At 46.3% G+C, this 22,560-nt stretch overlaps 2 protein-coding genes across 2 annotated transcripts in view; both read right to left on the bottom strand.

The window, feature by feature from the left end:
- The window catches only part of LOC308530506 (class I histocompatibility antigen, Gogo-OKO alpha chain-like), a gene marked incomplete at both ends in the record, with an annotated part of 248,585 nt that overhangs the window by 200,121 nt on the left and 25,904 nt on the right, over positions 1–22,560 (bottom strand). The gene's annotated exons all lie outside the window — the stretch shown is intronic.
- NLRP4 (NLR family pyrin domain containing 4) lies at positions 1,945–17,171 on the bottom strand (the record flags this gene model as incomplete). The annotated part of the gene is made up of 9 exons (XM_081108330.1): positions 1,945–2,035; positions 3,278–3,385; positions 4,356–4,526; positions 6,928–7,098; positions 8,925–9,092; positions 10,249–10,416; positions 11,817–11,978; positions 13,392–14,952; positions 16,892–17,171. The coding sequence occupies 9 exons, from the start codon at positions 17,169–17,171 to the stop codon at positions 1,945–1,947; spliced, it is 2,880 nt and encodes a 959-aa protein (XP_080964456.1).

Here is a 22,560-nt window from a genome sequence, read left to right as displayed (position 1 = left end):
ACACCCTCCGGAACGGGAATGCCCGTCATGGGTGTGTGCACCTGGCTCTCAGGGGATCCACACAGCTTTCCCGGCGACAGGGAGACTGGCATTGGAAGGCTCAGTGTGAGGACAGATCCACCTTCAGCTTGGGGTGGGGTGGTCCTTTCTGCACCACGGCGCCTCCACTGATACCCACAGCTCTGCCCACTGAGGTGTCACATGGATTCCACGCATTGCGTGCTAGTGTCTTGCTGGATCAGAGTTCAGTTCACGGCCATATGCATCCCTCACACCACCCACCTCCCACCTCCCTCCCATCAGAGTATTTTATTTTTTAACTTTATTTTTATTGTTGTCACTATTACAAATGTCTCCATTACCCACTTCCACCCAGACTGCCCCCCCACCTTTCTTCTGGCCATCACCAGACTGTTGTCTGTGTCTATAGGTTATGCATAAATGCTCTTCACCTTCTTTCATCCAATCCGAGAGAGAGAGAGAGAGAAAGAAGAAGAAGAAGAAGAAGAAGAAGAAGAAGAAGAAGAAGAAGAGGGAAATATCGATTTGTTGTTCCACTTATTCATGCATTCATTGGTGGATTCCTGTACTAATATATGACCTGGTGAGGGATTGAACCCACAATCTTGGCATATCAGGATGATGCTTTAACCGACTGAGCTACCCAGCCAGGTCTAGAGTGATTTATTATTTTAAAATATCTTTATTGATTTCAGAGAGGAAGGGAGATGGGGAGAGAGAGAGAGAAACATCAATGATGAGAATCATTGATTGGCTGCCTCCTGTATGCCACTTGCTGGGGATTGAGCCCACAACCTGGGCATGTGCCCTGACCAGGAATCGAACTGTGACCTCCTGGTTCATAGGTCAATGCTCAACCACTGAGCCACACGTGCCAGGTGAGGGCTAGAGTTATTTTGACCCTTCTCTCCGTTGCTTTCATAATGGCATGTGCTACCCTTGTATGTCTAAGTAGCTACCTTAAAGCCTCAGACTCCTGTACAAGACGACATTTGCAAGGTTGTCCATTTAGTGGAATTTATAGTATCAATTATTAGAAACCACCTGAATGCCTGTCATTGTGGAGGAATAGAGCATTCAAATGAAGGACTTATATGCACACTGCCATTGTATGTGTCAGGTCAAAAAACAAGGGTAGATAGATCAATATAGATCTATCTCTATATATCTATATCTATATCATAGATATATAGGGTGTCCCAAAATGTATACACACACTTTGAATAATTATAAAGGCAGTGTGTGCCCGCCCAGCATGGCTCAGTGGTTGAGCGTTGACCTATGAACGAGGAGGTCAGGGTTCGATTCCTGGTCAAGGGCACATGCCCAGGTTGTGGGCTCCATCCCCAGTGTGTGTGTGTGGTGGTCGGGGGGGCATGAAGAAGGCAGCCAATCAATGATTTTCTCTCATCATTAATGTTTTTCTCTCTCTCCCTCTTACTTCCTTTCTGAAATCGATAACAAATATATTATAATGTATTTAAAAGCAACAACAAACCCAATGCCCACAAATCAATGTTCCTCTCTCTCTGTGAAATCAATAAATAAAAATTTTTAAAAAAGGATTTACAACATGATTTAAGATACAAAACTTTATTGAGGGTTTAACATGTCATTGTGAAACAGGGAGGAGCAGTTACCTCGAAGGCCTCTCCATGGCTTGCCACAAAGTCACAAGGCAAATAAAACCCACATTAATACACAATTTATAAAACACACCTGAACGGGGTCCCAGAAGAGTCGGGGTCAGTAATTTGCGGTTCCTGGGCACAGAGCAGGTACACGTGTGTGTGTGTGTGTGTGTGTGTGTGTGTGTGTGGAGGGGGAGGACTCCGATACTTATCCTTGGAAGCCGCTGTTGAGTCTGACAGTCCAGGTTGCTTGCAAGCCCACACCTGCCCCTCTGGTCCTGGGTCTGACCCGTTACTGATGGGTGATGGTCAAGCAGGGGTTTCTCTCTTCCTCGGCCATCAGGAGTTCCTGGGTTTCCTCATCAAATTCAGCTTTCTTCAGCCTGGCAAGTAGAAAAGGGCCTCTATTTCACTCATGCGCTTCTTTCCTTCTCTGTGTCTTTTTAAAATATATATATATTTTATTGATTTTTTACAGAAAGGAAGGGAGAGGGATAGAGAGTTAGAAACATCGATGAGAGAGAAACATCGATCAGCCGCCTCCTGCACACCCCCTTCTGGGGATGTGCCTGCAACTAAGGTACATGCCTTTGAGCGGAATCGAACCTGGGACCCTTCAGTCCGCAGGCTGATGCTCTATCCACTGAGCCAAACCAGTTAGGGCCCTTCTCTGTGTCCTTTAAAATATATATATATATATATATATATTTTTTTTTTAAATATATTTTATTGGTTTTTTACAGAGAGGAAGGGAGAGAGATAGAGAGTTAGAAACATCGATGAGGGAGAAACATTGATCAGCTGCCTCCTGCACATCTCCTACTGGGGATGTGCCCGCAACCCAGGTACATGCCCTTGACCGGAATCGAACCTGGGACCTTTCAGTCCGCAGGCCGACGCTCTATCCATTGAGCCAAACCGGTTTCGGCAAATATATATATTTTTTGATGAACAAAAACAGATCCAGAGACAGAGAAGCATCCATCAGGCCGTCAAACCTCAGAGGGAAGGTAGGGGAGGGTGGGGGTAAAAGGGCGAGATCAACCAAAGGACTTGTATGCAAGCATATAGGCCTAACCAATGGGGACAGTCAACACGGGGGTGAGGGAATGAGTGGGGGGAATGGGGGGGGGGTAATGTGGGGATAAGGACACATGTGTAATAACTTAATCAATCTATCTATATATATATATTTATATATATTTCAGAGAAGGAGAAAGAGAGAGAGAGAAACATCCATGGGCTGCATCCTGCACGCCCCCAACTGGGATCGAGCCCAGAACCCGGGCATGTGCCCTGACCGGAATCGAACACTGACCTCCTGGTTCATAGGTGGATGATCAACCACTGAGCCATGCTGGCCGGGCTGTATTATGATTTGTACCCTCACAACACCAGTGCCACCATTCACTGGGCACTCACAGGCCACGGGTCACTGCGCTCCGCCCAGCAAGGGATGTGCGTCTTTCACTCCTGCACCCCCGCACCCCCACCCCCAGCCTGGGAGCCTCGTTGGCATTTAAACGCAGTGAGACTAGACTGTGGAGGTTCCACACCCGCCCCCCGCCCCCCTCCCCTCAGCTCCAGGCCCGACCCCACCCACGTGCAGCACAGGCGCCACTCACCCCAGAGTCTGCAGCCCGCACTCCGGGTGCCTCAGGGCGGCGCACAGCAACTGAACCCCGCAGCGGTCCAAGGGGTTCCCAGCCAGGTTGAGTTCTTTCAGGCAACGGCTGCCCGTGAGAACAGAAGCGAGGTCCTCACAGCAGGCACTGGTCAACCGGCACGCGTCCAGCCTGCAACAGACTCCCGGTGAGAAGCGCCCGGGTCCCGCCGGGCGGAAGCGCAGGAGGTGGCACGTGAGCTGGACCTGCGGCCCAGGCTCGCCCCTCGCCTCTGCGCGCACCGCATCCAACTGTCCCGCGCTTGTGGCGTCGGATTAGGGCTCTGGGGTAGTTTGTGTAATCGGCCACACCCCGTCTGTTCCTCTTTGAACCCAGGCTCGTGGCAACGGGACTTTGCAGCTCACCCAACTCGGGGTGAAGTCTGTTCGCCACCCCTGCATCTGGGCGGGCATCGCCTGGCTTTGGCGAATTTGACACAGTGGAGGCCACCTGAGGTGAGCTCTGGGCCGACACCTTGCACATTTCTCGTTCTCTGGGATCCTGAGATGCTGGTTGTGTCCTTACAGAAGTCCATAGGTGGGTGCTCTGACCACAGCACCCGGAAATATAACTGCATGTGGGGGCGGGGTCTTCACAGAGGCAGGTAAGTTAGAGTGAGGCCATTAGGTTCCGCTCTAATCCACCATGAGGGGTGTCCTTTTAAGAAGAGGAGTCCCGGGTGGCTCACTGGTTGAGCTTCAATCTATGAACCAGGAGGTCATGGTTCGATTCCCGATCAGGGCACATGTGTGGGTTGCAGGCTCAATCCCAGTGTGGGCTGTGCAGGAGGCGGCCCATCCATGATTCTCTCTCATCATTGATGTTTTTATCTGTCTCTCCCTCTCCCTTCCTCTCTGAAAGCAAAAAAAAAAATATTTTTTTTTAAAAAAGACTCTGTTTTGGAGTAGGTAAGTTTAGCATGACGGCTAACTGCTATGTGCCCCGATGGGATTTTATTTTTTCCCTCTCTTGCTGTCCATTAATCCTCAGTCTTTGGTCCCCCACCAAGATGTGGCCATGCCATTGAAGAGGTACCCACCCAAGATTCTCTAAGTGGCAGTTGGGATGCAGCAGAGCTTCGCACAGCAGCCTCACACCGTCATCTTCTATGTTGTTCTGCCCGATTTGCAGATTTCTCAGGTTTGGGTTTCCCGTGAGGATGGAGGCGAGGTCCTGACAGCCATTGGCAGTTATGAAACAGTTGAACAAACTGCAAGAGAACAGTAGTGATGCCACTTTCCGGGTTACTACTTTAAAAAAAAAAATCCTCACTCAAGGATATATTCATTGATTTGAGTGAGAGAGAGAGAGAGAGAGAGAGAGAGAGAGAGAGAGAGAGGGAAAGAGAGGAAGGGAGAGAAAGAAACATTGATTTGTTGTTCTACTTATTTATGAATTCATTGGTTGACTCTTGTATGTACCCTGACTGGGGATTGAACCCACAACCTTGGGCATATCAGGACAAAGCTTCAACCAACTGAGCTACACAGACAGGGGCCGTCTTGATTCTATCGTTACTATTCACTGAAGTCTTTCTGTCCTTCTACAGATATGGCTCCTCCCAGCCCTCAACCTCATCACAGATATGTTAAGATTCTTATATTTGATGTTCTGCAGGTTCTCCCTTACTTATCCTACTAGGAAAAAATAAGAATGCTTGAATCTGTAGATTGGAGTCTTTCTCCAGTTACGGAAAAATTTTAGCCATTAATTCTTTAAATACTTTCTCTTTCTAGGATTCCTATTAAATGTGCCATACTTTCTTGCTTTATTTCTCATAATCTCTTCTCTCTTTGCCTCTTTTTCTTTCTTCATGCTGCCTCTGGATAAACACTTTCTAGCTTCCATTTTACTAATTCTCTCTTTAATTGTATCAAATCTACTGTTCGACCCATCTAGTAAGTTTTGATATCAGTTATACTGATCATTTCTAGATATTTAATTTTATTTGTTTTCTCAATTTGCCAACTTTATTTCAGTTGATGGTTTCCTTTTATTAATATATTTAAACTTATTCTTTTCCTTTAAACAAAGTAAGCATGATGGTTTTTTAGATAATAAGGCTGATTGCTCCAATTTCTGGAGTTTGGTAGGTGTGTTTGCTCATAGTGCTGTACTTCCTGTGTTTCAGGTCATTTTCACTATGTGTGGTTTTATTGACCTTGAAAGATCGTTTTAGGAATAAATTGATGCCAAAGATGATGTTATCCTATTATCTACCTCCATGGAAGATGTGTACTTGTTTTTTCCAGTTGCCTAGTTTAATATTTTAAAATATTAATGTATTATATTTTATATATAATTTATATGTTATAAAATGTATAAAATACATATTCTGAATAAATACATATCTCAAGGATTTTTGGACAACCTCAAGTGGTCTGCATTTAGTCTACACAGACTACTTCTACATCAGCTTCCGGATGTTTTTAATATTTCAAAATATTATATGTGACTAGAGGCCAGGTGCACAACATCCCTGCGCTGGGGGTGGGGGTGGGGTTCACCTGGCCTGTGCCCTCTCTCAGTCTGGGACCCCTCAGGGGATGTCCTACTGCTGGCTTAAGCCTGTGTGGGGTGGGCCAAAGCCGGCAGTCAGACATCCCCCGAGGAGTCCTTAGCATTGCCGCAGAGGTGGGAGAGGCTCTTGCCACCTCTGCTGTGCTTGCTAGCCATCAGCCCAGCTTCTGGCTGAGCGGTGCTCCCCTGTGGAAGTGCACTGACCACAAGGGGGCAAATCTTGCATTCAGCGTCTGCCCCCTGGTGGTTAGTGCACATCATAGCGACCGGTCGTTCTGCTGTTTGGTTGGTTTGCATATTAGGGTTTTATTATATAGGATATTTTTTAGTATCTTGCAGATCAAGGATTAAACCAGATAACCTAGCCCACCATTATGAGATCAAGAATGCCCTGACCATTTTCTCGCCTTATTCAACACATCCTTCAAGCAAGGAATACAAAAATTTCTTGAGAGATTAGGTAAAATGATTCTGCCTAATCCCACCAGTCTCTTGATTTCTCAGGGAGCAGCATTTGATGATGAAATGCTATTCCAATGGGTAACCCCAAAACACCACCACTGGTTATTCAAATATTTCTCAGTTTTATAACATGAAATGAAGTCTTTTCATTCTCTGCTTTCCCCTTATTCTTTTGCTGTCCTTATTCCTTCCTCAAGTATCCCCGATTTTATCCATGTCAATTCCCACCTACATATCAGGTCTCCCATCCCCATGTTTAACTCTTGTACCTGAAATTTCAGCTCTCCTTCTCCAACGGGCAAAACTTATACATCTTGTACAACACACGGCAAAAACATCTAGTCATAAAACTGCCCCTCAGCCCCAGTCCCAATTTCTCTCTCTCAGCCCTTATGTATATACCCTGGCGAAGGACCAGTTACCACACATTAAATCCATAACATAGAGTCAAGGTATGGGTTGGTTCACCTGAACACCTCTCCAAGAATCTGAATCAAGTCATTTTTCACCTTCTCAGCTTCATCTCAGTCCCGGACCCTTTGACTTTCTTCATTTCCAGGTGCCTCCCCAGCAACCCAAACCCCTGAGAAGGAGGCTTGGCCTTTCAGGGAAGCCTCCAAAACACTTACCTTAGTGACTTCAGGTAGCAGGATGGCTGTTTCAAGGCCTCACTGAGAAGGTTCAAGTCTTTGTCTTTCAGGTCATTTGTGCCAAGGTCTAGGTGGGTCAAGTTCCTGTTACCCAGGACAACGTCACGAAGGTGTTCCCAGCAAGGTTCCCTGAGGCGGCAGTCAACTAACCTGTAGGGACAAATACGTGGGAGAAAAGGAAGTAAAGGACTCAATATTTAGAGCATTCCTATCATCCTATAGAGGGTGTCCCCCCAAAAGATGTATACACACTTCAACACTGATAACTCATGCGATTTTCAATCCTTTTCAGGTTTAACTGATTTGAAATCATCGGTGAAGCCAGACTAAGCTTTGAACAAAGAAAATGTACCCTAAAGTGCCACTGGACTTTTTTTTGATGGGGAAGCATAAAAGATAAAGTTTATGGTACAAAACCAGCAACAGTTGACAATACACAAAAACCAAACCGACAGATTCTTGATGTGTGTGATTCTATTGCTTTGTGTTATCAGCAATGCCTAGACCAGAACAGTCATCAGTTTGAAAACAGGCACTGGCAAAAAAAAAAAAAAAAAAAAAAAATTACTTATTTCTGTAGATTCATTAAACTTTTTCTTGTTAATCCTAACCCAAGGATATTTTCCCATTGATTTTTGGAGAGAGTGGAAGGGAGGTGGGGAGACACAGAGAGAAACATCAATGTGAGAAAGACATTGATTGGTTGCTTCCCAAATGCGGCCAGACTAGGGCTGGGGATAGAGCCTGCAACCAAGGTATGTGCTCTTGACCAGAATCGAACTTGGGACCCTTCAGTTTCAGCGCTGATGCTCTATCCACTGAGCCAAACCAGCTAGGGCAATTCATTTAAATTTAAAAAATGAACTGTATATTAATAAACACTAGCTTTATAATCATTCAAGGTGTGTGTACACTTTTTGGGACACCCTGTATATATACATATGAACTTCTCTCTTATCTGAAAATACATCCCTTTTTTAGCCTCTTACTCACATGATAAAGAGATTAGAACATAAAGCTGACCTAGTCATGTACAAGTTAATTCTCATTCTACATTGGATTCTGTCTTTGGTCAAGATACTGCTTCCTCATGGATTGGTCATGTGCATTGAATTACCTTATGTGTAAAATCTGTAACTTTTTCAATTCTGTTATTCTTTCTCTGTAATTATTTAAAAATTTATTGTTGACAGTATTACAGATGTCTCCAACTCCTCCCCCCTTTTTATTTTTCAAGTTGACATACAATATTGTGTTCATTTCAGGTGTACTAGTACACTCCATGATTAGACATTTATATAACTTAGGAAGTGATCACCCACAATAAATCTAGTATCCAATTGGCACCATGCATAGTTATTACAATATTATTGACTATATTGCCCAGGCTATACTTTACATCCCCATGACTGTTCTTTTTTTATTTTAAATCCTCACCCAGGGATATGTTTTTATTGATTTTAGAGTGAGGAAGGGAGAGAGAGCGAGAGAAACATTGATGTGAAAGAGAAACATCAATCAGTTGCCTCCTGTACATGCCCTGACTAGAATTGAACCCACAATCTTTCAGTGCATGGGAGAACACTCCAACCAACCAAGCCACCTGGCCAGGGCCCAATTTGTACTTCTTAATCACTTCACCTTTATCACCTAGTCCCCCAACCCTCCTCCCCTCTGGCAACCATCCGTTTATTCTCTGCATCTACGAGTCTGTTCTGCTTGTGTATTTTTGTTCTTTAGGTCCCGTATACCCATGAAATCATATAGTATTTGTCTCTTGCTGCCTGACTCATTTTGCTTAGCGCAATACCACGATAGTTCGTGGCTTTCCAAGGGATGCATGTTTACTTTGGACAATTGTAAGGTACAGCGAAATATGGAGCAGAGGTTGCGAGCTAGTGATGCCTCCATCAGTGGATAGATTTTAGACAGTAGGCCATGGTGTTCAACAGTGGGCACTCCCAAGAGTCACTTACCCCAAGCCCTGCAGAGCACAAGCTGGGAGGCACAGAGCTTCACACAAGAGGGACAGCCCATTGCCCAAGTAGTTGTAGGATAAGTCCAGAATCTTCAGCTTTGTGTTCCTCATCAGGACCTCCTTGAATCCTTCACAATCATCTGCTAAGAGGCCACACCCCACCAGCCTGTGGGGAAGAGGAAATGTCAGATCCCATCAGCTTCTATGTCCCCGATTCACCCCTCTGGCTAGTCTCATCAGAGTCAGGAAGGCCATGTTTGCTCTGCTTGAGTCTCACCCTGAAACCCATCACCGATTCTCTAGACTTGAGACACATACACATGAAGTTACTGTTCATACACCACTTCAAGTTCCCCAGTGAAAAGCCCCCAAGACATCACGTGATCAACAAGGCTTCTGCCTGTTCCTAAATCCATGTGGGTCAGCCACAGGGGCCATGTTGAGTTGCTTGACCTCTATCAGGTGTTATTCTTCAAGGTATTGGCTATGTTTGCTGTTCCTCTAATTCCACCCCTCCAACTCCTGAACCCCACTTAGGATGTACTTGTTCACCCTGAATTGTCCTGAATTGCAAAGACCTGCATTACTAGCATTCAGGTCCAGAAACACATCGTGTCCATCACCCCTGTCACTTATCCTCACCTCTAACACCGTGGTCTTGCCCATCTGTGAACTTTATATAAATAAAATCATATGATATATTTACTAGTACTCTTCAGTGTGTCTCATTTCCATCCATGAGAACTGTGAGATTCATCTAAATTTATTGCTATCATTATAGATTGTTCACTCTCAGGAAGGGAGTCTATAACGACAGGTCTCTCTCTTTTTTTATTGTTTTATTGCTTAAAGTATTACAAAAAGTATTACATATGTCTCCTTTTTTTCCCCTGCCCTTGACAATCCCCTGGCCTCCCCTACCCCTAGTGTCTTATGTCCATTGGTTATGCTTATATGCATGCATACAAGTCCTTTGGTTGATCTCTTACCTAACTGACTATTAGTAGGTATTTCCATTTTTCAGATATCATGAATCCTCGTCATGAATATTGTAGGTCCTATCTTTTGGCAAACTTATGCATACAGCTCTGTTGGATGTACACCTCAATGTGAGATTGCTAGGTTACACAAGATGTCAGAACCCACGAAAGCCAAAGAGAGGCAAATGGTTTTCCAAAGTGGTTGTACCAATTTAGAAACTTGAACTCCCCTATTTAACGCTCAAGTTCACGGAAAGGTAAGCTTGTCTATGAAGAATAGAAAAGAGGATGAAAGTAGACAGGTAGGAAAAATGTATGAGGCTGGTGAGCTTGGAGACCTACAGTAACTTCTCTATGTTGCACGCGGGATTGTTCAAAGCATTACACAGCAACTTGAAGTCATCATGGGAGATTCTTGTGTCACTGAGATCCAGGTGTTTTAAAACCGGGCTCTGAGTGAACACCTCAAAGAAAAACCAGCTTTCAGCGGAGAAGGAAACCTTATTCATCCTGCAGAAAAAAAAGAAGGCTTGGTTAGGTTTCTATTCAACAAAACCTGAGAAGACGGCTTGAGCACCTGCTGATTCTCACCTGTGATGTAATATTATCCACTGTTACAAACTCCCAAGTGTAAGCGAATTAACAAAAAAAAGTTGCTTTTCTTCCTCATGCAATGATTCAATGAAGATGTTACTGACTGTTTGGGAGGAGGGTTCCTTTAAGACAATAGCTCTCACCCAGCCAGTGTGGCTCAGTGGTAGAGCAGTGACCTATGAACCAGGAGGTGACAGCTCAATTCCTGCTCAGAGTACATGCTGGTTTGCAGGCTTGATCCCCAATAGGGGGTGTGTAAGAGCCAGCTGATAGGTGATTCTCTCTCATTATTGCTGTTTCTATCTCTCTCCCTTCCTCTCTGAAATCAATAAAAATATATTTATACTAGAGGCCCAGTGCACAACATTCGTGCACTTGGGGGCAGGGGGGTCCCTCAGCCCAGCCTGTGACCTTTTACAGTCCAGGAACCCTCGGGGGATGTCTGACTGCTGCCACCACCGCTGTGCTCGCCAGCTGTCAGCCCAGCTTCTAGCTGAGCAGTGCTCCCCCTGTGGGAGTGCACTGACCACCAGGAGGCAGCTCCTGCGTTAAGTGTCTGCCCCCTGGTGGTCAGTGCATGTCATAGTGACTGGTTGTTCTACCATTCCGTCGATTTGCATATTACCCTTTTATTCAGCCTTTGGCTGAAAGACAACAGCACGCTAGGGCAAGGGGAGCACACTTTGGTGGGGGGCACCTAGATATTGCTGCCACACCAATTCTCAGACTAATATCGCTCTTGCATATTCCTCTCTCTGGAATCCTTACTCTCCACATCGTGGCAGGGGAGAATCTAAAATCCTAGACTAGAAAGGCTTTCCAGACCACCAGAATCTCAGATTCACTTGCTTCTTTCATACCCACCTCCCACGGAAGAGGATCTACAACATTTTATGGTGGGGAACACAGAAACCAACCAAGCCACACGTGACCATATATTCCTGGAGGTCAGGACCGTAACTCCTAAGCTCCCTTCATTTCGTGGTATTCAGTACAAAGCCTGCCACCCCACTGGCCCTCAGATATGGGTTGGCACAATGCTTCTGAAGCCGTTTAGGAAGGAGCAGACACAGTAGCTACCAGCAGGGGCTCTGTGCAATCAGCTCCGAGTTCAGAACCCAGCTCTGCCCTCTGTTAGCTTTGTGACCTTGAGCAGCCCATTTCAATGCGGTGAGTAGGGGTAGAGGCTACACAGCTAGAGACATGGGATGTGAGACTCTGCTCTAGGCTGTAAATCTCCAGGTTGCCCCAAAAGCTAGAGGTGAGACTCATTGATCTCCACAGCAGACTCAGGTCCAGGCGGGCCTCCAACTTACTTAAGCTTCTGAAGGCGACACCTGGGGTGCTTCAGATGATTGCTCAGGGTCACGAGGGCCGGCCCAGGGAGGTTACTGTCACTCACTCGGAGTTCTCCGAGGTTCTCATTTGCTGTGAGCACGGAGCAGATGTTATTCCAATAGAGTAACTGGTAACCTGTCCTGGAAGGAAGGAGACAGGAAAAGTTCTCCGCGGGTCAGCAGTCACCCCAAGCCGTTCATAACATAGAAGCATCATGAGTGATCTTCCCAGACGTAGGGCATCTGACTCAGAGCAGACTCACCCGTGGTCAGGTCAGCTCATCCTATATTCATGATTCTCAACCAGGGGCCATGTTGTCCCCAGGGGCTGTTGGGCAATGTCTGGGGACATCTGTGGTTCTCCCACTTGGGGAGAGGGGTGCTTCTGGAATCCAGTGGGCAGAAACCAGGGATGCTCCTCAACATACTAGAGTGAACAGAACACCGTCCGCCCATCCACAAATGTCAATAGTGCCAGACTGAAGAACTTTGGTGTATCTGCCGGGAATTCGATAGGGAAAGCTGGAGCCGTAAAGCATAGGTGTTAAATGAACCTCTAGCAAGACACCTAGGCTCACACTGAGCCTCGACCACTTCCTCACTTGGACGGCTTTCGAGATATCATTGCCTCAGTTTCCTTGCTTGTAACATGATAATTAAGAGCCATCTATCTCGGGGGATGAGAAGAGATAAATCAAAGAACTTATATACTTAGATGCATGGACATGGGCAATAGGGTAGTGAAAACATGGGGAGTAGATATGGGCTGGGAGGAGGAGATTGAAGGGGAGGAAAATGGAAAATGAGAAATACCTGTAATACTATCAACAATAAAAAATAAATTTAAAAAGTGGAGGGAGAGAATCTCTCTCATATGATTTTTTTTTATTAAAGTAAGTTAACATTTGGAAGATTGTTCAGAATCCACTTAAAAGGTAATTGCGCCAGCACCGGTTTGGCTCAGTGGATAGAGCGTCGGCCTGCGGACTGAGGGGTCCCAGGTTTGATTCCAGTCAAGGGCACATACCGGGGTTGTGGGTTCAATCCCCAGTAGGGGGCATGCAGGAGGCAGCCAATCAATGATTCTCTGTCATCATTGATGTTTCTATCCCTCCCTTCCTCTCTGAAATAAAAAAATATATTTATTTAAAAAGTAAATAAAAGGTAATTGTTAGCTGGGAAGTCAAGAAAGAGTGTGGTCCTATGGAAACGGTATGAGAATTAATTTGAGGACCTATCAGCAAATACTCGAGAATGTGTAGGAAGACACTGCACAGCCTCTCCAATTCGGTCTTCCTAGCGCCTCCCAATACGGCAGTTCACACTGTTGCCCTTTTTATAACGAGGCAACTTCAACAGAGAAAGACCCCCCTGCGGACAAGGTCGCCTGTTTCCTAAGGAGTCCAGCCAGGATGTGAGCTGAGGTCTGTTTGACAGAAAAAGGTGAGGTCCCCAACCCCAATCCTCTATGAAAAATGCCGGGAGCGAAACCCACTCGGGAATACAGACAGATGCTAAAAAGGCAACAGAAAGAAAGTCACTGAATGGACTCACACGGAGGTGTCTACGAAGACATTTTGGATGGAAAAGTCAAGTTTCCTCAAGGCCGAACAGCGTGTCAAGCAGTAGGCAAGGACCATCAAGTCTGTCGGGTCGGTGATCAAAAAGGACACCTCTTGGAACAGGTCCACCGCCCACCGCACGAAGGCCTCGTCCTCCATCTCGAACAGACAGTAACACAACGTCAGGAAATTCAGCTGCCCCCGAAGGCGCTCAGTCTGGCTGATGCCCCATAGGTGCCGCTCAACTGCCTGCCGTACCTCCTCCTGGCACAGGTGGGCGCCAAAGAAGGCACCCAGCTTCCGCTGTTCCTTTTCATTCAAAAGGCCAAACAGGAAAGATGGCAGAAAGATCCACTGGGCTTTGGTTCTCTTCGAATGGGTCGCCAACACAGCCTCGGCACAGCCCACCGCCGGGCTCGGGTGGTCGGTGTGGCTCTTGATGAAGTAGAACAGGGCGGCGCAGACCTCCTGGATGCACAAGTGGAGGAACGTGTAGGAAGCGTTCCTGGTGCCCCCGCCCTTGCGAAGGGCCTTGATGTCCAGCAGTGCAGGGATGTCAGAGCCCGCCAACCCGTTTCTCCGGAGATCCTCCTCCCCGAACACAAACGTGTTGCTCCACATGCCCTCGGCAGCCAGGGAACACAAGCCCTTCAGCCGGACTCGGCTTTGCTCATCCGGACAGCGAGCCCCCTTGGGCGTGAACAGGTTCAAGACAAACGAGGAATACAGCGAGATGGTCCGCCGGCAGGTCATCGCCAGGTCTTTCCCTCGTTCCATCTCCTGCTTCAGACAAGTGCACGCGGCCCAGCACAGGACGGGGATCTGGCACATGGAAAACAGCTGCTTGTTGCTTCTGATGAAATGGAAGGCTTTGACGCCTCTCCACCCCTTCCGGAACATGCAGCTGAAACTCAGCAGCATCTCGTCCTCCGTGAATCCCAGGAGCCTTTGGATCCTTGGGTGCCCCAGCCTGTCCTTGATGAACCGTGTGTACCCAGGCACCGTGGCCACGAGCAGGGAGGACTCCGGGAGCATCTTCTTCCTTAGCAGGCTGCTCAGGACCACCTGGACGGGCCACTGAGCCATCCAATCGCTGCACAGATCCGACTCGGGCTCATTCAAGTCATACATCAGCTCTTCAAAGCCGTCGAGGATGAACAAGAGCCTCTCTGGTTCGGAGGTGATCTCCGCGATGGGGGCGAGGGAGTCGGACCAGTCTCTACAGATCAAGGCGGCCAAGCTGGTCGTGGTCACCTGCCTCACCTCCCGGCAGCAGAGGTAGAATACGTAGGAGAACTTCTGCTGGTAGAGCTTGTCCTCTGCCCAGGCCAGCATCAGCTTTGCCAGGAAAGTGGTCTTCCCGATGCCCTGAGCTCCTGTAAGGATCACCGTGCGTCTCCTGGGCTCCTTGGGAGCAAAAAGAAACTCCAGGCATTTGCGCTCTTTCTGGGTGAGCTCCTTGTCAACGTGTCCATAACAATGCATGACAGGGTCTCGGAACCACGCCTCGCTGAATTTCTCCTTGACATGAGCGCGATACGTCTTCGTGTATCCTGAGTCCGTGAGCGCGAGAAAATAAGACAAAACACACGTTTGAGTGAAAACCCCAGTACAGACGTTGGCATTGGCTCTGCCATTTTCCCTCTCACTGCGTCTTCTCAGGGATCTGAAAAAACTGTGGCCCACCACCAGAGCTGGTCAACAGTCTGTGTTGTAAAAAAAAAAAGTCACTGTGACTCAGTCATGCTCTTTGCTTATATGTTGTCTACAGCTGCTTTGCCACTACCTGAAACTATAGTAGTATTGTGTGCAACTATTCAGGTACCACAATAGAAAAGTCAACATAATATCCCAACTGTTATTATAGCAAGATGGCATGCATTCCAATATTTTTTAAACTTCTTGTTTTATTTGAGAGAGAGAGAGAGAGAGGAAGGGAGAGGAAGGAAGAGATAGAAACATCATCAATGATGAGAGAGCATCATCAGTTGGCTGCCTCCTGCATGCCCCACCCTGGGGATCGAGCCTGCAACTGGGGCATGTGCCCTGACTGGGAATTGAACCATGACCTCCTGGTTCATAGGTTGATGCTCAACCACTGAGCGGCACCAGCTGGGCTGATTCCAATATTTAAATGCTCCAATAGGGCTACTGTGAGGATATAATGAAGCTGCTGAGAAAATTGCATTCTATGTGAACATGATCCATACACAAATGCCAATGGTCGTCATGGTGATCAGAGAGCATGGCAGGTGTTACTATTGGGGCTATCATGTTGAAAAAATGGTCAAATCTTTTTTCAATATAATCCTTACCCCAGAATATGATTGTTGATTTTGAGAGAGAGAGGAAGGGGGTGCAGAGTAAGAGAGAAACATAGATCTGTTGCCTCCCATGCGTGCCCTGACCAGGGATCAAACCCACAATCTTTTGGTGTACTGTACGATGTTTCAACCAACTGAGCCACTCTTGATAGAACAAAATACAATCTTCCCTTTTAAAAAATTGGCCCTTAAGGCTATATTGCATATAGGCCATAGCTCCTCTGACATGAACATTTGCTTGTTAAAGATTAAAATGCATCCATACAGGACAGTGACTTAGAAATCTTATTGAATACTGGCATTCCATAGCTGCTTTGGATAAATACACAATGACACCAAGTTAACCTTAGCTCAGTGTGTGATCCACAAAATATGTTAACTATGATTTTTGCTGAACTATAAAGTTCATAGTTGTTGTGATACAACTTCACCTTAGAGTTTCTGGCTTGGATGCAAGGATAAATAATCAGTAACCCAGCCCTGGTTGGTGGGAGCAGTGGTTAGAGTGTCAGCCCATGCACTGAAGGGTCTCAGGTTCAATTCCTGGTCAAGGGAACGTACCTGGGTTGCAGGTTCGAGCCCTGGCCCTGGTCAGGGTGTGTGTGAGAGGCAACCAATTGATGTTTCTCTCTCTCCCTTCCATCCCCCTTCCACTCTCTCTAAAAAGCAATGGAGCCCTAGCAGATTTGGCTTAGTGGATAGAGCGTTGGACTGGGGACTGAATGGTCCCAGGTTCGATTCCAGTCGAGGGCACATGTCCAGGTTGTGGGCTCGATTCCCAGTGTGGGTCATGCAGGAGGCAGCTGATCAATGATTCTTTCTCATCTTTGATGTTTCCATCTCTCTCTCCCTCTCTCTTCCTTTCTGAAATCAATACTAATAAAAAAAAGCAATGGAAAAAATATCCTCGAGTGAGAATTAAAAATAAATAAATAAAAATAACAAAATTATCGGTAACTCAGGCGTGCAATTCAGGTGAAGACATGGTACCCAACCACATTTACCACTGTCTTCTGTGGACAAGGATGGCACGATCCCCTAGTACTTGCTGAGCCTGCTGTGGAGACCATTAGATGGAGATGATAGATGGAGACCATTTATCAAAATTATGTCAGGATCCTTGAGATGAGAAGCCTTGTTCCCATGCTCCAACCCCAGACTCCCTCACCTGTACACTCCTTCTTGGCCTTCTGGCAGAGGTCCTCCCGGTTGATCTTCTGGAAGATGGTGAAGGTCACATCCCAGGCTTGTGTTTCCTTATAATGCTTGACCAGCAGGGTTGCCAGGACTTCCCGGGTTGCCTTCTTCACATTAGCCCAGGGGATCTGCTGGAGTCCCAGGTGCAGAGTTTCTTGCTTGAGCTTCTCCTTAAAAATGTTAAACTCGTTCCTGCTGAGCTCCTTCAGGTACCACAGAAGGCCAAACTCAGAAAAGAAAGATGATGCCATCTTGACCCGGACAGAGATCACAGTCTTCAGAGAGAGAGCGAGAATTCCAGGAACGAGGACTAAATGAAACCTGTGTAAAATTCAGAGCAGTTCCAAATGATCCACATTATTCTCTGGACCTCATCTCTGTTCTCCTGCTTGTCTCAACAGGTATGAATCTAATTAAAAAAGAAAACTCAGCCCTAAGCTCCAAGTTCTCCCATCCTCATGATGCCTTTTGTGCACGAATGTCTTCCTGTGTATTCGAGACCCCCCACTCTTCCCACTGGTTGTAGGCTGAGCTAATAAGGAACGTACAGGCACACACAGTTCATCTGGTCTACCAGTTTAGAGTAGAAAAAAAACGCCAGTTAAGTGGAGTAGGAGGAGCCTGGCTGAGCCAGTGTTGGAGCATGGCATTTTATGTTATTAAAAAATATATTTTTTTTAAGCACTGTTCATGACCTGTTGTCTGTGCTGTGGCTAACGGGTTCCATTCCAGTGCTACAGCAGCCCCACTGCCAACACACTGACCACCTGATGGTGGCTTTCAGTGTCAGGTCTTGGACACAAGCATGGGGGGAAAAATAATTTTTTTTATCCTCACCTGAGATTTTTTAGAGAGAGAGGAAGGCAGAGAGAGAGAGAGAGAGAGAGAGAGAGAGAGAGAGAGAGAGAGAAAGAGAGAGATCCATGTGAGAAAGAAACATCAATCAATTGCCTCCAGTACGTAACCAACTGGGATGGATGGAACCCAAAATCTAGGTGTGTGCCCTAACTGGGAATCAAACCCATCACCTTTTGGTACATGAAACAATGCTCCAACAAACTGAGCCCTCTGGCCAGGGCTATTTAGCTATTTAATTTTTTAAAAAATTGATCTTAGAAAGAGATAGAGAGATCTCAATTTGTTGTTCCACTTATTTATGTGTTCACTGGTTGATTCTTGTATGTGCCCTGACCGGGGATAGATCCGGCAACCTTAGGGTATTTGGACAATGCTCTAAGCAACTGAACTACTGGGCCAGGGCCAAGCTATGGTACTTGAATAGAGCGTCCCAATAAAGGGTGAACACCATCATGGCAGGAGTCTTTCAACCAAAATTTCACGTGTTAGAGTCAAAATCCAGGGCCCTGGTTAAGGTCACAAGGACTGCTGTCTGGATGGTCAAGAAAAGAGGCAGGACAAAGGGGGAGAAGGCAAAGACTTGAAGTGACAAAGCAGATAAAAGAGAGACTGCAGGGCAGTCTCTCCGCTGACTCACCACTCCAGGTCTTCCTGGCGGGTCCTTAATGAGTGGCGGCTGGGACTGGGAAGAAATAGGCTACGGAGCCATATGATTGGCCAGTGAATTGCTCTCCTTCCATTGGCTCAAGGGTGATGACCAGGCCTAAGAATAGGTGAAACAAATTCTTTTTTTTTTTTTTTTAATGTCCCCACCTTGGGTGTGGTCTAGCTCTTTGTTCCTGGTTTCCTACCGGGGTAGATATTTCAAACCAAGATTCTGATTGTGGAGTCCCAAGGCTTCTGGTTGTGAGAAAGTTCCTTCTGGTCTCTCCAAACTGGCTAATTTAGGCAACAGGGATGACTCTCTTCTCAGTGGTTCTCAACCTTCTGGCCCTTTAAATACAGTTCCTCATGTTGTGACCCAACCATAAAATTATTTGCTACTGTTATGAATAATAATGTAAATATCTGATATGCAGGATGATCTTTGGTGACCCCTGTGAAAGGGTCGTTCATCCGCCAAAGGGGTCTCGACCCATAGATTCTAAATGATTATGACATTCGTCTAAATGATGGGCTCCTTCCCACCTCTGAAGCTCCATGAGAATGTTATTGTGCCAGGACCATTCTTCTGTCACACAGAAAAGGCACCCAATGATTCTGAGTATGTATAGCAGGACTCACCTCATGTGTTTCACACGCTTCAGGTTTGGTTTTATTTCTTTAAAAATTTTTTAAATTTATTGTTTGGTGAGAGAGAGAGAGAGATAGATAGATATTGGTTGCTCCACTTATTGATGCATTCAATTAGTTGATTCTTATATCTGTCCTGACCGGGGACTGAACCCACAACCTTGGTGTATCTGAACGGCTCTCTAACCAACTGAGCTACCCAGTCAGTGCCTTCAGGTGTGGTTTTCATTCTGCCTTGGCCTTCCCTGTACTCACCGCAGTCACCTCTGATGTGCTCTGAGAACTTCAATGTGCTGCGAACTATACTCGTCTCATTATAATTTTGCTCCTTCTTCACAAGAATCCTGTGAACTAAGGACCGTTAGTCAGGGGATGGGGGATGGGGTGAGGTTGTGAAATATGATATATAGAAATAAAGACAACATAGTGGAAAATTTAGGGAATGGCCACAGTCAGAACACCAGGATCTCTGGTCCAGAACCCAGGTTAAGAAATAGGCATTGTAGGGAGCATGTCAAAGGTATGGTGATGGAAGGAGACAAGACTTGGGATGATGAGCACACAATGCAAAATACAGACGATGTACACCTGAAACCTATATAATCGTATTAACCAACGTCACCCCAAAACGTTTAAGTTTAAGAAGAAATAGACATTATTAGATCCTTTGCCGGCTCTGCCTACCCAGCCCCAGCTGCATGCCCTCTCCACACTCAATATTTGCCAAATGAAGTGAATTTTATGTTAATTATCGTACCCTCCCTCGACTTTATATTTTCCCCACTGATAAATGTTCCCCTAAGAGATATATCTCGTTTTCCCTGGTTTGAATTTTACAATGAAAAGATCCTTCTAAGACTTTTTTTTTCACTTATTGTTTGTTCTTGAGATGTAGCAGAGTTAAATCTGTGTGTGCAACCACTTATTTTTTTTCCTGCCTTACAGTATAACATGTATAAATATATCACAGTTTATCCATTCTGCTTCTTTCTTTCAGATCCATTGTCTCGTCTCACTGAACTGGCTATACTTTGAGAATTACGTTGAAGTAGGATTAGTGACAGAGGGCATGACTGTCTTGTATCTTAAAGGGTATTCTTTCATCATTTAAAAAATATGTTTTTTTCATTGATTTCAGAGAGAGAGAGAGAGAGAGAGAGAGAGAGAGAGAGAGAGAGAAAGAGAGAGAGAGAGAGAGAGAGAGAGAGAGAGAGAGAGAGAGAAATATCAATGATGAGAGAGAATCATCGATTGGCTGCCTCTTGCATGCCCCATTTTGGGGATCAAGCCCACAACCTAGGCATGTGCCCTAACCAGGAATTGAACCATGACCTCCTGGTTCATGGATTGATGCTCAACCACTTAGCCACACCAGTTGGGCCTTTCATAATTTTTCATTAATTATGAGGTTTTATGGGTTTTTTCCCCTATTTTTTTAAATGCCCACCCATGGATATGTTTTATTGATTTTTTTTGAGGGAGAGATAGCAGAAGAGAGAGACAGAAACACCGATTTGCTATTCCACTTAATGCATTCATTGGTTGATTCTTGTATGTGCCCTGAACAGAGATGGAACCTGCAACCTTGGCGTATGGGGAGATGCTCCAACCAACTGAGCTACCCAGCCATCTTTAAAGGTCCCAGGTGAGTAGGTTTGGGGCTGAGGAGTGCCTTCACGACACCTATCACCTGTGTGAGGCCTGTGTCTTCTGATGGCATCCATTCCAATCCTTACCTCATCCCCCTGTTGACAGGCTCCTCGTCAGATCCCGATGTAGCCCGACCAGAGTTTTCCTCTTATGTGGTTGATGGTATGGATGGTTACCTGAAGTTCTTTCCCTCAACACAGCCCAAATCAATGGTTGGAGGGTTCTCAGCTGGGTGCCCCAAGAGCTCCAACATCACCACTTGGGTGTGGACCACCGTGGAGTCATTGGAGCCCGAGAAGGAAGGAGGAGGAAGGAGAGGGGATGAGAAGGGAAGAGAAGGAAGGAGAAGGGAGTAGAAGGAAGGAGAGGAAGGAGAAGGAAGAAGCTGGAGAAAGACAGGTGAGCCCCGAAGCCCAGGTGAAGCAATGCTTCCCTTCCCCGGTGAACCTGGTCATCGAGAACCCACCTCAGCCAATAAAAATGGAAAAGGAAGCTTTGAGTGCACGCAGCTTTTCGCTTTTCCCTCCTGGCTTGCGTGGCTGAGGAACTGGCCCCCGAGACGAGACGTTGTGGCAGAGTTGGTGAGTTCCCTTCCTTGCCAGTTGGCTTCTTTTGACTTAAAAAACCCCTTTCTTTATATTGTTGAAGTTCTCCAGTTTCCTTCCTTCCTTCCTTCCTTCCTTCCTTCCTTCCTTCCTTCCTTCCTTCCTTCATCTCTCTCTCTCCCTCCCCCTGTCCCCTTCCCTCTCTTTCCCTTCCTCTCCCTCCCTCCCTCTCTCCCTCCCTTTCTCCCTCCCTCTTTTCTTTCTTCTTTCCTCATTCCCTCCCTCTCTCCCTTCCTCCCTGACTCCCTCCTTTCCTTCCTCCCTCCCTCCCTTCCTTCCTTTTTTTCGGGTGTGCTGTTTCTCTTAACCAGAAACTCATCTTTGTGGCCTTAGCTGGCCACCATCTCCTCTTTGGTGTGGGAACAGTTCAAGAGAGCTGGGATGTTTTCAATGGTCAGGTTTGGCATTCCATGTCTCCAGGGATGCTCACTCAGGCTCAACGGCACTGGCTCTTGAGTTTGGCTGTTCCTTGAAGTTTTCTGGGGGAATTCTAACAAAACAGAAACAGATTCAAGACACAGAGGGCAGACTGACGGTCGCCAGAGGGGAGGGGGTTCAGGGAGCTGGGCAAAAGGGTGAAGGGATTAAGAAGCACAAATTGGTGGTTACATAATAGTCACGGGATGTAAAGTACAGCACAGGGAATGTAGCCAATGATATTGCAGCAACTATGGATGGTGGGTAGTAGACCTACTCAGGGATGACTTTGTAAGTTATATAAATGTCTACTCACCATGCGTTACACCAGAAACTAATATAATATTGGATGTCAATTGTAATAAAAACGCACAAAAGAACCACAGTATTGTCTGAGTCCAACTTCTAAAGTTTCTAGCTTAACAGGTCTGGTATTTCTGGGCATTGAGCCTCTCAAAAAAAAATTAATAATCCCAAAACAGCCCAATTTAAACCACCAGGTTAGTAAGAGCATTCAGTCAGTGTTTATGGGGCCTACGGGAACATTTCACAAACTGGGAGCTTTCAAATCCACCCCCGAGGCAAGGCTGGGAGGCAATGACGTTGTGGGGGCTCATGGAGTGAGAACGAGGAAACTGTTCACCCTTCACAATCCTTGCCTTTTACAGAGGGGTTTCCAGGTTGCAGGGGCTTTGGTGAAAGGCGATGACCTCCTGCCGTCCTCAGGAAGCCGGCTTGAAGCTCCTTGCAGGGTTATCGGAGACATTTGCAAGAAATAGCTCATGCTCATGTTTGTGAAATGAGCCAGGTGTGCTTT

Source organism: Myotis nattereri, assembly GCF_964212035.1.
Source record: "Myotis nattereri genome assembly, chromosome: 15".
Lineage (NCBI taxonomy): Eukaryota > Metazoa > Chordata > Mammalia > Chiroptera > Vespertilionidae > Myotis > Myotis nattereri.
The sequence above is the reverse complement of the archived record's forward strand: the minus strand, read 5'-3'. Positions and strand labels throughout refer to the sequence as shown.